The sequence below is a fragment of the Sylvia atricapilla genome, chromosome Z (genome assembly GCF_009819655.1).
Source record: "Sylvia atricapilla isolate bSylAtr1 chromosome Z, bSylAtr1.pri, whole genome shotgun sequence".
Lineage (NCBI taxonomy): Eukaryota > Metazoa > Chordata > Aves > Passeriformes > Sylviidae > Sylvia > Sylvia atricapilla.
The window spans coordinates 54,507,341-54,527,367 of NC_089174.1; the positions used below are offsets into that span (position 1 = coordinate 54,507,341).

Here is a 20,027-nt window from a genome sequence, read left to right on the forward strand (position 1 = left end):
AAAGTAGCCCTTACTATGACTGGTGGCAGGGAAACAAGTGGAGAACAAGAAGCAAGTACATCTGGGTGGTGTGGAGCAAGGAGGTGATCCTGACTGTTGGGTTCAGGCTGAGTGAGGGCTGCTGATTGTTGCTGTGGTAGGGGAGATTTGTGATGGCAGAGGTTCAGTCTTACTTGCTATGAGGACTGCTTTAGAGGATAAGTATTAGGGTATATGTAAGTATATAGAAGATATAGAGTGTTCCCTTAAATGGCTAGGTGGGCGAGAGCAGCACCTGCAAAGAGCAACTGTTTCCAGTGCCTGCACACCCAAACCCAGAGCTTGCAGCTTAAGATGCTACTTGTCCAGCTTCTGCACCAAGTGAGACTTTGCTGCTGCTGTCTATTGAATCTTCCTCTTCCACTTGCTGTGAAAAATGACATGTGCCTTTTTTAGCCAGGAATTGTACTTTGCCGTTCATATGAAATTTGGTAACTGCACTTATGGATTGCTGTCCTAGGGTCTAGGTGTTTTCTGTCTGCCATCCCTTTGAAATCTCCAAAAGTGTCCAAAGGCTCCTGTGTTGCCTACCTGCAGGGGAAACCATGGTAAATGGCAGCAGAATATCATGTCATAAGAGAAAAAGGAGGGGGAAGGATGGTGTTTTAGGAGGCAATATTTCTGTTATGTTGTCTAGGTTTGGAGTTCTAGTTTGAAAGACAGTTTAAAGAAAGTCAAAGACAGGTGCTCAAAAAATATGACAGTCAAACTTGTGGCTGATGTCTGTTGAGTTTTGTGCTTACCTTTTTGAAATTAAATTTCTAGGAACATAATGAATTTAAAAACTAACATAATCTGGCTTTGATATATGATGGTATTTTTAAAATACTTGGCTGGTGGAAAGACTTAATCTTCTGAAAACATACAGAAAAATGAGTGGGGAAGCCTGCTTGGAGTTGTGCTCTGATTAGGGAAACACAGACATACATCCTTTGGTTTAGTTTCTTAACTGAACAATAAATTGCATGCACACTGTGCTTAGGGGTGTTCATTTCTCAAATCTGTGAAGATCAGACTAAGGGAACAAAATCTAAGTTGTATATATTCACGCAACTTCCTAGGGCAATCGCCAGTGAAAAAAAACCAAAAAGAACCACTGTCTTAGGTCACATTGTAAGATGTAACCAAAAGTATATATTCTATCATCATTTCCATAAGGTGTTAAAATCTGGTGGGGCAGTGTTCCTTATCTCCTCCATGACACTTCCCTGATAACTTCCTCCAGGGGCTGTCTTCTGTTAAAAGGCCACCAACTCACCGCATGACTCAAAAATTACATCAACCCACTGTGAGATGCTCCATCCAAGGGGAGGAACTAAGGATTCCTACCTGGATATAATCTGAGATTTGGAACACCACAGGCAGCCTTATTCACTGAAATGAGGATAAGAGCTCCATAACCACCACTTGACTTTCAGAGGAAGACCAAAACCTTCTACGGGATCACAGCTTCAACCACATCTATCATTTCAACAGAATTGCAGCCTTAATTTAGTTGGGCTGCTGCCATCACCCTGACCAACAGGGTGTCAGGTTGTATCCTGACTGTCAGGTTAAGCCTGTATTTTTTGCATTTATTTTATTTTTCCTATTAAATTGTAGTTCTGACTTGGAATCTCTCACTGGTTTGCTTTCAAACTAGTACAGCTGATGCCTTTGAGTGGGTACCTAAAACAGAGGCTAGACAAGATTAAGAGAATAGAAGTGGATATTTATTAAAGGCCTTCAGTAGGTACACCTTGAGCAGTCAAAAGCCTTTCAGGCGGCTACACTTATGATGGACCATGGTCACAAGTTTTTCATACCGTTATAAATTTGGTCCATTTACATATCAGGGTTAGTTCTCCATTTACTGTGTCAGGTAATGAGATAATATACCCCCAGTTTGCTGGGGAAAAAAACCAAAAACAAAACAACAACAACCCCCCCCCCCAAAACAACAACAACAACAAAACCACAAAAAAACTCAACAAACTGAAAGAAACCATAAAATAAAAAAATAAGAAAGGTAAGCGACCTCTGGAATTAAATTTGCCAGATTTTTTGAAAACCCTTCTTGTGCAGTTAACTATTGTTAATCAATCCACTTACTAAGGGAAATAATGCTTTGAATAAACTGTCTCCAAGCAAGAAAATGTGCTTTTATGTAGAAAAAGTTGAGAGCATGACTTCTTTGAGAGCAGATGATATGTTTGCTTAAAATGCTGATTTCCATTTTGACTAATTTAATGTCCTCTAGATGATATCTACTCTAATTCCTGAAAGAATTATAAATTAGTGTTAAGTGGAGGATATTTTTATATTGAAATTTTTGCACATATAATTTTGCAGGTTTGAATTGCCTTTCTTCACCCAAGATGAATCATTACATTCCCCTTATCACCCCTGAAGAAAAGTGTAAAATTTTCTGTTCCTCTGCAATCTTCTTTGAATTATGACCACTAATGAAACTATGGTGGTTTAAGATTACTTATTTCCTGTATGTCTGGCTAGTGGTATGCACTCTAATTTTTGTTGAAGATGTTTACACTGAATTATTTCTACTCTGTTTTTCAAGCTGTTATTGAATCAGTACATTACAAGGAGAAAATATGAGCCAGAGGCATACAAGGCAAGATTAATACATTGCGAAGAGCAAAAGGTTTTCTAGCGTTTCCATTGAAGTATTCTTCACAAACCCAAAACTTAGCTTTGCCAGTGATTCTAGAAGAATTTTTGGTGTGATAATGTTGTCTGAACAAAGATTGGGGTATTTGGTAAAAAAAAAAAAAAAAAAAAAAAAAAGTTAGCAGTTTGCCTATGCAAATGTTATTAGGAAGCACTTATTTTTTCAAGATCTGCATAACTAAAATAGTTATGACCCCCAAAAGTGTTCCTCCAGAATTATAATCAAAACTATTTCCTTATTACTGCATGCTTGCAACTCAACAGTGAAATTGGAAAGATGTCACTGACTGGAGAACTGGAAATGATGCTGTGTTCCTTCTCTCAGAAACAACTAGTACTAGAAGTATAGCTGGGGATTACAGAGGAAATTGTTTATTCTGTAGCATATAAATGATTAAAACCTTGCTAATGTTTCCATCAATAGCTTTCCAATTAATTTTTTAGCATTTCTTAAAAGAAAAAAGACCAATTTGCAAATGCAATTTTGTCTACTTTTTTCCTGATACTTTCTAAAGAGCAAACTTGAAGTACTGGATGATGAATGGCTTTTATGCATAAGAAAAAACTTGACTTAGACAAAACTGTAACTGTGATCTATTCAAAGTCTATTTGGACATCTTGGTCACTTTGGGTTTTTTTGTTTTACAAATTTCCATCAGATTATTAGCACAAATGCAAATTTGCACTAATAATCAGATTTCCATCAGATTATTACTGCAAACTAAATTTATTAGTTGATTTTCATTAATACATGAATTTTTAAGGTAAAGATTTTAAAAGACTAGTTGTTCACTTCATACTGGAATTGGCTTACAGCAAAACCAATTATTCAGGGTTACTTTGAAGATCTTCTGCTTTTATGGCCCAGTCTCTTATTTCTTTCCCTTCTGTTTCCATTTTGTGTGCAAAGGAGAGTTTGTCAGCTGTTAGAATATAGGGCTCAGAGCTTGAGAAGAAATGTATCAGTGGCTAGCTTTTTGTGAATTAATATATTGTATCTTTCTGTGTGTGTGTGTGTGTGTGTGTATACATATCTCTATCTATATATCTTTCAGTGTATCTGAAACGCTTTGTACATCAACACATGGAGTGTGAGAAACAAATAGGATGAACTGGAAGCATTGGTCAGCTCCCAGCAGCAGCTCAGGGTGAGTCAGCAGCGTGTGCCCGGGCAGCCAGGAGAGCAAACCCCATTCTGGGCTGCATCAGACACAGCAGCAGCAGCTGTGATTGGGATCATCCTGCTGGATTCAGCCGTGGTGGGGCCTCGCCCTGAGTCCTGTGTGCTGTGCTGGCTCCAGAGGTTGAGAAGGGTGGGAAGGTCCTTGAATGCGTGCAAAGGAGGAGAAAAAAAGGCTGGTGAAAGGGCTGGAAGGAATGTCCTATGAGGAGCAGCTGAGGACTCTGGGTTTGTCTGGTTTGGAGGAGTCTGAGGGGTGACCTTACTGCCCTGAACAGCTTCCTGAGGAGGGGATGTGGAGAAGGAGGTGCTGATCTCTTCTCCCTGGGATCCAGTGGTGGGTTGTGTGTGAGTGGTACAAGGCTATCCTGGGGCAGGTTCAGACTGGACATTCAGAGATATTTTTTTAATGAAAGGACAATCAAATATAGTGGAGCAGGCTTACTAGAAAGGTGGTGAATGCCTCAAGCTGTTTAGTGTTTAAGAGGCGTTTGGACAGTGGACTTAATAATGTGTGTGAACTATGTCCTGAAGTGTTCAGGCAGTTGGACTAGATGATTATTGTAGGTACCTTCCAGCTGAAATAGTTTGTTCTATTCTGCCTCTCCTAAGCAGAAGAATAAAGCTATAGGCATGCTACAGTGGTCAGAAACTGCATTGCAATTTTAATTGTTTCTGGTTGAAGAAAGTTGTAATTTTGTATGCCACTTCCTTTTCCTCACATGGCTGTTTCTTTCCCTCTAAACTCCTAGTTTAATTGTTGTGATAGTTACATACGTGCCAGAGTATACAACATTTTCATCACCTGTATGCAAACACAGCTCTTAAACTCAGTTTATGCTTGAAGCATACATTTGCATCATATTAATTGTAAATTGTTTGCACACAAATTACAAGTCTCTCCCTTTCAGGGTATTTTTAATTGCAGAGCTTTGTACTGTTACACAAGTAATGCTAGGTGACAAGGAGGAAAACCAGGCAGATTCATATAAGCATGCTGTTAACCATAAGTAGTTGTTCTTGCCTTAACAACATCCTTTGATATTTTAAGCTTGTGTCATATTAATACATCTGTGTTTTACTTAAGTTAACATACTTTTTTGTATTTTTGCATTTGTTAATGAATAGTATGAATGAAATTTGTTTGAAGAGGTATTTTTCGTTTCCTGTTCTTTGTCCCACTCTCCAATTGCTAAAATAATTGAGAGGTAGACTAGCATTCATGATGCTATGTATACCTACTCTGAACAGCTTCAGGGAGGTAATCAGGTAGATGATACAAGCAGAATTGATTTTTTCAGTATATTACATCTGAAGAACAAAGAACTGTCTGAAATTCAGCCAAGACAAATGCAGGCTCCTGCACTTGGGGAGGAATAACCCCAGGCACCAGCACAGGCTGGGGGCTGATCTGCTGGGAAGCAGCTCTGAGGAGAAGGACCTGGGGTTCCTGGTGGACACAAGCTGCCCATGAGCCGGCAGTGTGTCCTGGTGGCCAAAAGGGCCAATGGTGCCCTGGGGTGCATCAGGAAGAGCATTGCCAGCAGGACAAGGGGGGAGATCCTGCCCCTCTACTGAGCCCTGGTGAGGAACATCAGGAGTGCTGTGTCCAGTTCTGGGCTCCTCAGGACAAGAGAGACATAGAGCTGCTGGAGAGGGTCCCTCACTGGAGATACTCAAGAACTGTCTGGTCACAATCCCATGCCATGTATTCTAGGATATCCCTGCTTGAGAGAGAGATTCAACCTTGTGGTCCCTTTCAGCCTTACTCATTCTGCATTAAATCAAGTAAAATAACCATGAAGGCTGGAGATGTGATGGAAAAAATTAGTCTTGCCTTGCTTGTGAAAATTCATTAACCCCCAAATTTTGACAGTTATGGCATCACTGGTATACAGACCGACTTTGTTTGCTCTGAAATGCTTATTTCTGGTGTGATCTATGCACAGCATAATGAAGTTAAAATAGAGAATAAGATTTACTGTGTTAAGTATCTGTCTGGAGCTTGAGAAAAAAATAGTCTCTCTGCAAAGTCTTTAATGGGAAGAAGAGGTATATAATTAATAATGAAGAAAGAAATTACTTCGAATCCTGCAATTGTGAGACCTGTTTTTCTAAGCAAAAAAGAAAATCCCAATCACATATAAAAATACTACAATGTTTTAGTGCACAATTACTGGAAATTTTTATTACTGTTAAAATACTAGTGATATCTATAGGGCAAATTGACATTTATTGTCTGAGTTTTTAATGTTATACCTAATGTGTTTTCCATCATTGTTTGGTTTATTATATTATTGTCCAGGCAGCCTTATCTGCAGTTCAGTTGTTCAAGGGCTTTACTTCTGCTTTAGTGTCGTGCTCATCTAAGAAAGACTTCTAGACCAGGTGCTTTGTGGAAGTGCCTTACTTCACTGATACCTGAGACATGTGCATATTTTTTTAACATTTTAAGTAATTTAACATTTTAAGTCATTTTTAAGAAATGACAAAAACTGTAATGAAAAATTACAGTTGTCTTGAAAAAAAAACAGAATCTAGAGATAAAGCAGGAAATGTAGGAATAACTTCAGTTTAAAAGTACTTTTTATTCTTTTCCCATCGCTTTCTCATTCCTGTCATGTTCAGAGAAAACATGAGGAAGCAGACAGAAGGATGGCAAGAATAAACTGTGCATGATCCTAGACATTTCCAGTAACTTCTAAATGTTTCAATAAGGACTTTTGCTTGTGTGTGCAGTGCAGAATACTGATAACTTTGTGTCCTTTAGTCAGGACAAGGGGCTTCTGCACCATCTGTGATGTGCACTGAACTTTGAAACTTAGCAGCTGCCTGAGGATATTTCTGTATCAGGAAAACAGTTCTTCTGCTGGAAGTCCTGGGGGGGTAATATTGTGGTTTATCCTCAGCTGGCATCTAAGCACCACCCAACGGCCTATTAATTTCCCCACAGTGGAATGAGGGAGACAATTGGAAGGATAAAAGTGAGAAACTGGTGGGTTGAGATTAAGACAGTTTAATAGGTAAAGCAAAAGCTATGCATGTGAGCAGACCAAACCAAGGTATTAATTCACTACTTCCTTCATGAGCAGGCAAGCATTCAGCCCTCCTCAGGAAAGCAGAGCTCCCTCAGTTGTAACAGTGACTTACAAATTAATGGTTTAGGTTGCTTTAAAAAAACACTGTCAAAAGTGTTAGCAAAAGCAGGTTTAGTATAAATTTGTGACTAAAACAGTTCAATGACAAGGTTGACTCTATTACTTATTATGTGGATGAAATACACAAAGCAAAATTGGATTAGAATCAGCTTAGAATTATTCACAGAGAGACCAGAGATGGAAAAGAGCAAGCATATAAAACAGTGAGACCCTCCTGCTGAGTCACAAGGTTCAGAGATGACCCCCTTGCTTTCTAAATTCCTGATGGAACCTACGTGTGACTGAGTCCAAACTCAGGCACAGATTCGGAGACTTCCATGCCCTCCTGTCTTGTGCGTTGGATTGTTCTCAGTTGATGAAGAAGCTATTTAATGATTGGGGAATAGACAGTATATACAGAAAATGTGACTCAAAAATTTTGTTTGGGTTCACTTTATTTAACCGGGTGTTAAGCTGTATCTTCCTATCCTATTCAGCTAGTAAACGTGGTGGGCATTTCTTATGTGAGGGAGGCAATGTAATATATCTGTAAGTGCAATGATGAGAGCCCAGTCTTAGAACTTCTGCGCCTTCTGTGCTTTCTCTTGGGATTCTATCTTTCTCATGAAGTACATGTCAGCGTAAGGTGTAAAGCAAACAGACACTCCTTATTTCTAGTCTAGGATATACCATTTAAACCACACTCATCTTAGCAATTTTTGCTGGTTTCTGTTTGAACATGTCTAGATTTTTTTTATATATTAATTGCTGAGGTGTGCCTGGAATAAGAAAATAACAGAGCCATTCTCTTCCAGGCTGTTTTGGCATTTTTTAAAAGAGCCCAAATACTGGACCTTTCCACTAGCAAGGTGTGCTGTATAATAGCAGAGTCAAAGAGCTTTTAAAAAAATCACAGCTGTATATTTAAAGCTGATTTTTAAATAAAGCTTATATTTAAATCCCTACTGCTGCAGGAGGGATTTGGTACCACAATCTGCCTTCCTCTGAAAATGAATGTCAGTCCTTGGTTTTGAGACTTCTTTTAAGGAAGGTGTTGAATAGATGGAAAAGTTGGTCACAGCCTATGAGCAAATAATGGGCAAATATCTATAAAATACTAGTACAAAAATCCTTATGGTTAAACCAGTTCTCTTTAAGAAGGCACTACTTCTTACAGGCACCCACTTGGAGTATCCTGCGGGATGCATAAAATATGTGTGAATTCTTGCAGACATTCTGCATCATCCTGATGTTGTGTTGAAAGTTGCTTAAAGGGAACTTCTGCTTTTGCTTGTTCATTTTGACTGTATTTTTAATAAAGAAAAAAAAAAGAATTCATTATGAAGTGTTCAACAGTGTTAAACTGGCAAATGAATCTCATGTTAAAGCCTTTAAGAAAAATAGATTTAACTAGAATTTTGTTGTTATTATGTCCAAAGGCTTCAGTGTAGTCACTGTTAGTAAAATGTGGCATTATGGCTAGATTGCATCTGTTCCTTCAGTGTCAGTTAATGTCTGATGCAACACATGGGAATGCATTTGTGAAAGAAAAGGTAGTTCTTCACTTGTGGAATAAAGAAATAAAACGTTTTAGAGAAATTATTTAGGCGATTTATGTGAGCTGTAGACAAGGCATAATTTCCTGATAGCACAGGGGACAGGTAATCATCAATACTTGTTCTGACATTCTGTGATACTGGGTGACTCATTCTGCAGTCTCTTTCAAAAGAATTTCGTTGTAGAATGCACTGGATGAGAACTGAGCACTCTCACTTCTTTCTTACATGTAGAATGAGTGTCACAGATTCATAGAATATCCTGATTTGAGAAGGTCTTTTTCTGCAGCAGTCCTCTCCCATTCCCCAGTGTCGCATTCCCCAGTGTCTTTGCATATCCAGGGTTGCCCCATCCCAGGTGCAGAATCTGGCACTTGTCATTGTTAAAGTTCATACAGTTGGTGGTTGCTCAGCCCTCTGATTTGTCAAGGTCTCTCTGCAAAGCCTCTTGATAGTATAATTAGGCAATGTAAGCTAAAGAGATACTGAATCATTATTGAGAAGAAAGCCATATTAATAATGTCATGTAGTAGTAGGTTACTGATGCCCACTGATACCTTGCAGTTGCTTGCTGGAATGCAGGTTTTGTTTGAGGAGCATTTCAATAACTTGCCATAATCTATGAATTACTGGAGTCTGTTTGCATAGGAAGTTAGTTGAAAATGAATGGATCAGCATAACCAGTACATTTCTGACTATTCCTGTTTCTGAAGTGTTTGTAATACAGCTAGCATTGCAGCTGAGTGCCTGAATAGTCCTCTGTCACAGGAGGTTAAGTGGCAGTAGACTGAGGGTGAGCACCTGAACTAGAATTCAACACCTGTGCAGTTGTACATGTGTGCACATGTGTATGATTCTTCAGCATGAAGGAAAACTGTCATTCTACCTTCTTGTCCTAGGACCTGAGCCTTCTTGCTCTAGCTTTACACCTTCCCCTATTCAATCTATCTTTTTACAGCTTGACTTGTCATTTCATTTCACCTGTCTTCAAACTCCTATGCAGCATTTGACAATAGCTTCAGCTGTAATTAGAGACATGTTTGATCTAATTTCCATTCTGTGGTCTTTAGCATGTCAAGAGTTACTGCTTGTTTCATCAACGTTCACCCCACAGTACAGTGAAACATGATAAACATAAGGGACAGACTTCAGCAGTACAATTGCATTGCATGAGCTCCTATTTTTATTTAAAAATTGCACCTAAAATTGTTTTAGTTGATCTAAACAGTTAATCTGTTTAGCAAATGTATTTGCAAATACATTGAGACCAAAATTTTCATTTATGGGAGAAGAGAGATGATTATTCTGACAGACATATAATAACAAGTTAGTACCGTGAACTCACAGAATACTCCAAGTTCAAAGGGATCCACAAGGATCATTGAGTCCAACACTTAAGTAGTGTATACAGGGATTGAATGCACAGTGTTGGTGTTATTCCCGCTGTGCTCTGATCAACAGAGCTAAACTCATTATTTTGCCTTACACAGCAACAAAACCCCCACATTTAATTCTGTGGCCAATGTGTTTAAAGGTTTAAAAGGTTTAAAGAAATATATATAATTTTGCCTTTTCTTTTTTTTTTTTTTTTTTTTTTTTCAACTTCTCTTTTCCTGGACCTACAACTCTTGTGACAGTAAACACAGTTATAATTGATTTGTTATTCTGTATGCTGTTGCCAGCTTCTTCCTACATCTCAGTGAAGATGTTCCCTGTAACTGCCTTATCAGACACCAGTTTTTAACTGGATCTGTAGGAACCTTCAGGGCTTTAGTTGTTGTAGACACTGCCTTGAGTTGAGACTCAAAAGATATAGCAGAGAGGGAGAAAATTGTGTTCATTCAAGCTTTTTCCTTAAGAGAAAGAACTGTGGCGATAATAATTTAGTCTTAGGGGTAAATGGTGTTCAAGATAGTTGGTCTGGCATTTGAAATACATTTTTAGGTGCCACTTTAAAGGAAAGTAGCAGTCAAAGGTGAAATACCTCTGCCCCTCTGGATCAGGAGGAAATTGTTTGTAACAAGGTAGTGTTTTCTGCTTATGTACAAAGTCTAGCATAGCCACTTTTTTTTTTCCTAGCAAGCTTTGGGAAATCTGTTAGCGTCTCCAGATGCTTCCTTTCCCAAAGTCACTCCTTCTTAGTTTCTGTTGTTAGTTGAGTTCTGTTAGTCTATGTTTGCAGTTTGCTTTTGATTCACTTTACCTTCTCTACTACAAGTGTGGGATTTTCCCCTTCTTCTTGTCTCCTCTTCTATCTGGCTTTGGTTTCTTTTATTTGTTTTCTTACTTCTTTTTCTGTGGTTTGCTTAACTTTTGCCTCTCTTTGTGGAATATAGGGTTACAATTGTTAAAGTGTTTGAGGCTTATTCTCAGCAGAAGGCTCGATGGGGAAGGCACAGCTGCAGGCTGGTGGTTGGAACTCAGCTGAGGGGTGAGAGGCAGTCAGGAGTGAGGAGAGAGTCCATGGAGTGACAGCTGGAAGTGAGATTGTGATTGGCTGGAGGGACATGTGGACAGTGTATGAGCAGGAAGGTGATTGGATGGTAGAATGCGTGGACAGCGGCACTGCAGCTGGGCCAGCCGATGGGTGCCCTTCTTCTGTTAGGTTCTGGTAGGTCTTGGTTTGGTTCCAGTTATGTCGGGCAGAGATTTAAGCTATAAAAAGGGTGCGATTTCTACAGTATAGGGATTTCTTTTGGATGCATAAGGGGATCCGTGTTGCTTTGTTACCCATTGTTACAACTTCTCTTTTCTCTGCTCAGTGTACCTTGCTCGGATGATTTCCTATTGGCTTGGCTAAACCACACATGTCACTGCAGCCCTGGTTATTCCTTGTGACAGTTGAGTAAAACAGAAAGAATTTAGCCCAGGGAGTGCTGTTCCAGAGTGCACAGAAATGCCGTTTCTGTTAGTACATTCTTTCAGTGGTAGCTTCCAGAAAAAAAGTGAGAAAAATGGAATAGCTGCACTCTAGAAACACACAGTAGCACCAAGCTTTGCTCAGTCAATTCTATTTCTCTTTAGAAAGGTTTCATTCACAAGACTAGAATTTTCCTTGTGTTAGAAGCCTATCTTTCAGTTTGGGAAGACACCCAAAGTAGTTTCCTGGTGATTGTTCTGTAGCCCATTATCCAGGCTTTATCAAAACTGGGAGCTATCACAGACTCTTCAAAGAACCATGAGTCTTTGATAAGGTTCTATTCAGCATGGCAAAAAGCTGTGTAAATCTGCAAGAAGAGCTTAATGAGGGAGACAATGAAAAATATTTAATGCTGATGCGGTTTTCTGCATCAGTTAAGTGTTCAGGAAGAAGTTTATGTGATATTTGTGACATCACAAATATACAGCCTGAAATCAGTGTTTCTAGACCCTCTGCATTTCCATCTGATTAAGTATCTGCTGTATAATCTTTCCCCATTTTTGTATAAGTGGATTTCAATCTTCTGTGTATGACCATTCAAAAAATATTGTGAAGGCTTTCTCCTCAAGTTGTCTACTGAAGGCAGAGGAGGAGCAGGAAGGCTCCTTAATCATTGACCGAAAAGTTGCCAATACATACTACTGTCACCTCTGTGCTTAACTAGAACTATTATGTTTACATTTTTCAAATGCTGACATGTCTTCTTAGGAGAAGATGTGCCAGTATAAGATGGAATACTGCTTCTGGGAGGTTCTTCTAGTTTCCAGCTGAAGACCTTAGTCTGAAACCATCTCTTAGATTTCACCAATCATCGTAATGCTTTTTTTCAAAACCTTTCAAATCCTGCTTTACAAACTGTAGCTCCTCTGTTTTTTTTTCTCCCGGGGAAACAAATTAACTTCTGTGGCTTCAAGAGGACAGTGTTGCAGAACATTATTTAAAAGAGATTGTTCTTGCTCTTTTTCCCTCCTTCTCCTGTTTTGTTAACTGCATGTAGAACGAAGTAGTAATAGCCAGCTGAAGCAAGTGAGCAAGGACTTGTAATCTCCCTAACCCTTGAGGGGTTTGGTGCTAGCAAATGAGGAGAATGTAGAAAATTCTGCTGTGTTTGTTTACTTGGGGATTAACCATGCCTACATGTCCTCAGAAAGCTGGACTACTGATTTTACTATTGGGAACATAAGAATGTTTATATTCCAGGGTGTATCTGATTGCCATGTCATGTTTTTATGGGGCATTATCATCTCTTGGGATGATAAAGGATTTTAAGTGCCCATCTGCTGTGTTTTGCTAAAAAAAAATAAAAAATTTGATAATCAGGCCCTGTACATTAATTGCAATATGTTCTTTTTGTGAACTACCAGTGTGACAGCCCAGGCCCAGATAAGAAAGGCCGGGTGTCACCATGGGATTTCGAGAGTGAAAGTCTCTTTGGTGGTGAATAAATGAGATGGGCATGATCTGATGACCTGAAAAAGAAGAACTTTACTAAGAGATAAAACAACAAAACAGCAAACTGAGCTTAGTATGGAGTACACCAAAAAAGGTGAGGGCCAGGGGGTTACAGTAATTTATATAGGGTAAGATAAGGGCAGAGTCTGAGGGCAGGGAACCAGTCCGGAGAGAGGACTAGGAATATGCGAATTATTGCATCAAAAAGTAACCAAAAGTAACATTTCTAGTCTCATTAACATAAAGAGTTCCCATGGGGCCTTGCAGGTGAGATTTCTCGTACCCTCACCAGGGGGATTTTTCCCATGGCCTTAGCTTGAGGCTTTCTTAGACCCCAACATATCAGGCAATTCTGAAAAGAGTGTACATCTGAGCAAACTGTGATTCATCTGATAGTTTGAATCTTTTTTCCAGTCAGCTAGGTTGACAGAGCTAGAGGAAATGTTTCTGGGGAAATCAACCTTTTGTGTTATTAATTGCATCGTTCTACCAATCTACAGTAGAGAAATCTTCAGTGAGATTGTAGTGCCACAGACGTGATTTGTCATACATAGGAGCATTTGGAAGCATCTGAGTTGATGCTGCGGTTAGATGCATGGTTTCTCAAGCTTAGCCTCTCTTTGTCCTAATGTGTCACATGGACTTGAATTCTGTAATGAGAATGCCATGCAATCAAAAAGGAGAAGGCAGAGATGGCTTTTGATCCAACTTCTGTAATAAAATGCTTTTTGTCACTGTCCAGAGTTGACAACTAGTGCTACTTTCTTCAGAAATCTGCTATTCAGTGCTGTGGGGACTCAAAGTAGCTAACAGCCCTTGCATTAAACTGGGAACTTGAAGAAAAAAGATTCTATTGCAGCTAATAATATGCACTGTATTGTTACAGAAGTCTGAATCCTGTAAGGAAAATGTGGATATTATTTCAACATAATACCATAGTTTACCTTCATCATGTTCTTCACTATATGATGGAGTGCTGTGTTGTGTCCCCTGCTTCCCCAGTAATAAAGTCTTCCAATTTGAGATAAAGATTCCTATCCATAAATTGGAAGTTCTATGCAGGCAAAAAAATTTGCCTGCAAAATTCAGGTTGAGTTGTGCCCAGATACATCTTACTATGTGTGTGCAGTTTTTAACAGTGACACATTGAACAATTGTCACAGATGTACTCATGTGGTTTGCTTATGAATTATACAATTTTTTTTTAAATACATTTTTTCTGTTTCAGTGTGCAAGGACCCACCCTACAAAGTTGAAGAATCTGGATATGCTGGTTTCATTTTACCAATTGAGGTTTACTTCAAAAACAAGGTATGGAATCTCATGTTTTTCATAAGAAAAAAAATCATGTGGAAGTGAGGAGTTTTTTTTTGAAGTTTAGTTTGTAAACTTGGTTAAGAATTGTATTTAAAGCTATCTTTATTAATGCTCTTCCTCAACCCAGTATTACTGTAACATATAGAAATGTGTAATTGTATTTCACAGATTCACAGAATGGGTCAAGTTGGAAGGGACCAGAGGGGGTCATCTGTTTCAACATCCCTGCTCAAGCAGGCCATCCCAGAGCACATGGCACAGGATTGTGTCCAGACATTTCTTGAGTATCCCTAATGAGGGAGATTCTACAAGCTCTATGGGCTATCTGTTCCAGTGCTGGGTCACTGCGTGTTAAAGAATCTTTTCCTCATGTTCAAGTGGAGCTTCTTGTGCATCAGTTTGTGCTCACTGACTCTTGTACAATTGCTGGGCACAACCAAACATGGATCCATCATCCGACCCCCTCCCTTCAGATACTTGTAAACAGTGATATCCCTCACAGTCATCTCTTCTCAAGGCTGAGCAGGCCCAATTCTTTCAGTCTTTCCTCCTAAAAGATTCCCTCATCATGTTTGTCACCCTGTGCTGGACCCTCTCTAGAAGCTCTGTATCTCTCTGGTCCTGAGGAGCCCAGAACTGGACACAGCACTCCTGATGTTCCTCACCAGGGCTGAGTAGAGGGGCAGGATCTCCCCCCTTGTCCTGCTGGCAATGCTCTTCCTGATGCACCCCAGGGCACCATTGGCCTTTTTGGCCACCAGGACACACTGCCGGCTCATGGGCAGCTTGTGTCCACCAGGAACCCCAGGTCCTTCTCCTCAGAGCTGCTTCCCAGCAGATCAGCCTGTGCTGGTGCCTGGGGTTATTCCTCCCCAAGTGCAGGAGCCTGCATTTGCCTTTGCTGAATTTCAGACCGTTCCTCTCTGCCCACCTCTCCACCCTGTCGAGCCCTTCTGAAGGGCTGTACGGCCCTCTGGGGTATTGGCCACTGCTCCCAGCTCTGTGTCATCAGGGAACTTGCTGAGGAGGCATCTGCCCCTGCATCCAAGTCACTGGTGGAGAAGTGAAACAATATTGCATCCAGTATTGACTCTTGGTGGACAGTATTTAGTGAAATCTCTGTGAAATTAAAGTTGTCTTATTGAAAAAGGGAAGTGTAATATAATTATTCAGAAGAATTACTAGCCCTGCTGGAAAGTGGGCATACTTTAACTTTTAATGCTTAAGGAGCCACTTAAACTTGAAAAAAAGACACCAGTCTTGATTATGTTGATTACACAATTAATTCAATGTTCTATTTTAGTATTACAAATCTTTATAATTGATTCAGGTTTTGATCTTTCAAAACAGTGGATTTTTAATCTTGCATCCTTTTTCTGTTAAAAAACATTCTTTTAGACTGCATGTGAGTACTCATTATATTCAACATTACCAGACTCAAACCAAATCCAGTGCTATTGTACAAAACATGTTATTGTGATACCTCACATTCTAAGTAATTGCTGCACTTACTGTGAGTCTCTCAAATAGCAAATGCAGAGGTTTTCTTTAATTGTACACAATGGGGTCTGCATTACTAATAACTAGTTCAGATGAAAAGAACCGGATTTATGTGAAATTAAAGAGTAAAATCTTGCAAAGTTTAATGTACACTACCTTAATATCCAAAGTTATTCAGGTTCCCTTTATATGTCATGTGCCTTGGTGGAGCTGTTGTGGTACTTAACGTGATTCAAGGATACCTGTGTGTTTATTTTATATTATCAAGATGTAGTTCGAAATTATTATTTTCATCAAGTCAGCATTTTATCTTTAATGTGTTGAATGCTTGGTAAAAGACTAAAACAGAAAATAAAAACGCATTGTAAAAGACTTTTTCTGGAACCCTGATCACTTAAAATTTCTTTTGGGGTTAGCTATGTGCGCCTTTAAGTATGTATTCCAGTATTCTTTTATCTTTCACAGAAAGCCCTGTTAAGGTGTCAGGTGCTGGGAATTCTGTTCAGGCACTTTGGAATTTGTAGGTTTTGAATAGGTAATTCTGACATTACATATTGATTTATGAAGAGTAGGTCCTGATTTTTCCTGTTTACTGTTGGAAATGAAACAGAACTGCCTCAGCGAGTTGATTGGACTTTTTGGTATGCTCTTTAGCCCTGTTTATATTAAGGAAGCTGTTTTGATTCATTCAGGAAACTTAATGAAAAGCAGCCTAGTCTCTTCAACTCATCTATTAAATGCTCATCCCACAGAAAAAGTAGAAGATAGTGAGTCTGTCATTGAGCATCTCTACAGAAAGCTTCCTGTCCAACATTTCTCTTTTTGTTTTCCACTCAGACTTCTGTCTGCTTTTTCTGATTGTGGAGACTGCAAGACTCTGGTGTTCCCCAGCAATAGTTGTGGCTTAGATTGAGATCAAGAGGGTGATTAGAACTTGCCTTACCCTCAAGTAACGTGTGGAATTAGGAAGTTTACAAATATCCCTCACCTCTTCTTGGTGTCATGTAATACAACAAGCAGCAGTTGGACTGTGAGTCAGTTAGTCAGTCCGTCACAGAGCTGCCGCAGCATGCAGTTCCCTGGGGTGGGTGCAATACGATGGAAGAGTGGCACAAAAATTGAGCTGGAAAATTACTGCTTTCTCCTGGCTTAGCTGATCTAAGGCAGTTCACAGGTATTTCAATGCTGAAAAAAAAGGAGATAGACAGAAGGAGGAAGAAGAAACATAGCACATTTATTAAAGGTAGACAGCCATTGAATTTCTGATTCAGAGAATACCCTTTTATGGATAGAGAAAGGAGGGGTACAGGAAACCATCTGGACCACAGAGGGTTAAAAGATTCCTGTTCCAGGACTAATTAGAAATTGGTGGAAAACTTAATAGATATTTCACCATGATAGAAAAATATTCCAAGCTTTAAAAAGTTGCAGAAATTACAACCAATCTCTGTTCCCAAATTCAGCAGCAGCAGGTTATAGTTGTTAGTCTTGGAGAAAAAGTCCTTAAAAATGCTTTTAGGTCAAAGACTCCTACTCTGGAAAATGCAGTTATTGTAGGATAAGGCTCATAAACTGCAGGACATTCTGTCTCCCAAGTTTTAAAATAGTGGCAGTGTAGTGGTGCTGATGGTCTTTTGTGTAGTGTCTTCTTTTTAATCACTGGTTATCTTCACCTGACTTTCCACACAATTGTTTGAAGACTACTGTTTATGAATTGTTGCAACCTGGCTTTTCTAGCAAAGCTGCTAGTACTAACACATTCTCTATAACAACATTGCAGTTTTCTACACAGATCAGGGGATAAATTCCTTCCATTTTTTTCTGCATGAAATCATGTTAATATTTCTAACAGCAAGAAATATCATGCACGTTTGCCTTTTAAAATAGTGTCATTTATTTCTATGAACTATGATAGAACAGTGAAAATAGTTCATCTAGGGGAACTGCTTTCTTTTGTCTTCAGAAACAGATAACTTCAGGTCTTCTTCAATTGTTTCTGCTCCAAGTCTAGAGATGGGACAGATTAGGATGTCCCTTGGCTGTGTTTGAAACCTCTGATTTAACTTTCAGAATAACTGAGATTTCTATGCTTTGTTCTCCCATACTTGGAATCCTGACTCAGAATTCAGACTGGTTAATGTGAATCTCTAAAGCATCTGTACGGAATATGTATTTTGATTTCATGCAGTGTTGAATATGTGCTAAGGTTTTGCTGTATCTTTTCCTTCTCTTCCCTCATGATTCTCTTTTTACTGACATTTTTTTTTTCAAGTTGACTTTTTATTTTGTTCTTTCCTAAGGCTTGATTTGGTGACTTCCATTTCACATCAGGACCTTTGGAGGAAGTGCTGCTTAATGTCATCTTAAAAAAGCACTTAATGCACATACTAGCTTCTAGAAGTGACTGTGTAAATGTGTAACACAGAATGGATGTAGTTTGTAATACCAGATAGAAGACACTGAAGTCTGTTTGGTGCAACCAGTGTCATTTTTCAGCTGAGACTTTCTCAGGCCACTAGAGCACTGTTGATTTTTCCCAAGATAAATTGGCTTTTTCCTGTTTTTCTCTTTCTGTATTGGTACAGGGAACATTCAATTTAATTTTTTCATTACAATGACAGAGAATTTTAATCACTTGAAAGTTCTGGTGAAACACTTGAAATCTATTTGACCACACTTGTTCATGACAATGAAGATTTTAAAGAAATGACCCCATAAGTAGGAGATCAAATATAGGTGGCTGCAGCAGATTAATACTTCCCCCTTTCTATAACTTGTGAAGAAAATAATTGTTTGGCTGCAGTGGAGAAATTTGTGTTCAAAATTTACTACACTGGTATTCAGTACCAGTACTCTATACAGCTCAGAAATGTGATTGTGTTTTTGACTGAGTAATCTTGTGTCAGCTGAATGATGATACTTGCTTGTGTGCCTATCTGTAGCCTGGACCAAACATGACTTAACAGTGTCAAGTAAGCCTTGTCAGGATTTAATTAAATTCATGTATTTTACCTTATGTTATCATGGGCTGATAGGAGCTTCTCTGATTCTCTGATACACCATAGCTCAGCTGATGCTTGGTAAATTCTGTGTGTGTCTGAGAACACAGAAAATGGTTTAAAATTATGTCATTTTAATAGAAAGTCCTTATGTAGCCTTTGTTTTCAACTTAGTTAGTTTTGGTGCTAGATGTTTCTATCTGGTTATTTTCAACCCTCAGGAAGAACCTAAGAAAGTTCGATTTGACTATGACTTATTCCTGCACCTTGAAGGCCACCCACCTGTAAATCACCTCCGCTGTGAAAAGCTCACATTCAACAACCCGACAGAGGAATTCAGAAGAAAGCTGCTAAAGGCAGGAGGGGTGAGTCCTGCACCCATGTCAAAAGCCGTCACAATAAAGATGTTGCTGCTTGTTGCTGGTGCATGATTAGAATAATGGCAAAGATTGACCTAACAGTGAAACTAAAGTGAAGTGGTTTTGTGATTAACTTCATACAGGAGCTTGGTATGCGTCTGTAAGTGGAATGAGTGAACAAATAAGCATGTGCATTCCTTAAATACATGATACTGTGATGGAAATAATAAGAAAATAAAATGTCTTTCATTGATAGAGAAATGGTTCTATATTAAGCAGAATAAATTCAGTAGTTATAAGGTAGAACAAGTCAAAACTCTAACTATAAACAAACCTTCTTAAATCTATGGAATATATTGCACAGTCTGACTCAGAAAAATGTACCGACGTCTTTATGTGTTGCCAGAATTAAGTGCTATGAAAAAGCCAAAAGGAAGCTTGCCCATTTGGAGGGGTGAGATGGCCCAAAAGGCCAGACCTTTGGGTTTACGCTTTGTTAGTGGAAACTATTCTGCTGTGTTTCACACAATGACAGCATAATTCATTCTGTCAGAGACTATTAGAAGTTCAGCCAAGAGGTCTGCTCAGGACTTGACCCCTCTTTGCTGGGATGTGAAACTCTCCCTGGGGTCAGCTCCACTGCTGGGCCATCTTCATGGGCCTGAGCCTCTCAAGTGTCAGGTTGGGCTGCTACCTCTTGCCTCCTTCCAGACACCACTGTGAAGAGCCTCTGTCTTGTCTATTCCCTCTGATCAATGCCATGCTGATGGGAGGAAATGGAGGAGCTCTTGGACGCCCCTGAAGCTATCTCTCTTTTGACCTGAGCCAGCTCTAGGCCTGTGGCTTCTTCTTGCTGCGCAGTCTCCAGCCCCACGGTCTCAGCTACCTCCTCTCATCTCCC

General features: G+C 39.3%; 1 protein-coding gene across 1 annotated transcript in view; it reads left to right on the forward strand.

Annotated features, from left to right (window-relative positions):
- The window catches only part of MLLT3 (MLLT3 super elongation complex subunit), a 130,774-nt gene that overhangs the window by 51,275 nt on the left and 59,472 nt on the right, over positions 1-20,027 (forward strand). The window contains 2 exon segments of the mRNA XM_066339997.1: positions 14,180-14,262; positions 18,989-19,132. Coding sequence (XP_066196094.1) covers positions 14,180-14,262; positions 18,989-19,132 — 227 coding nt within the window.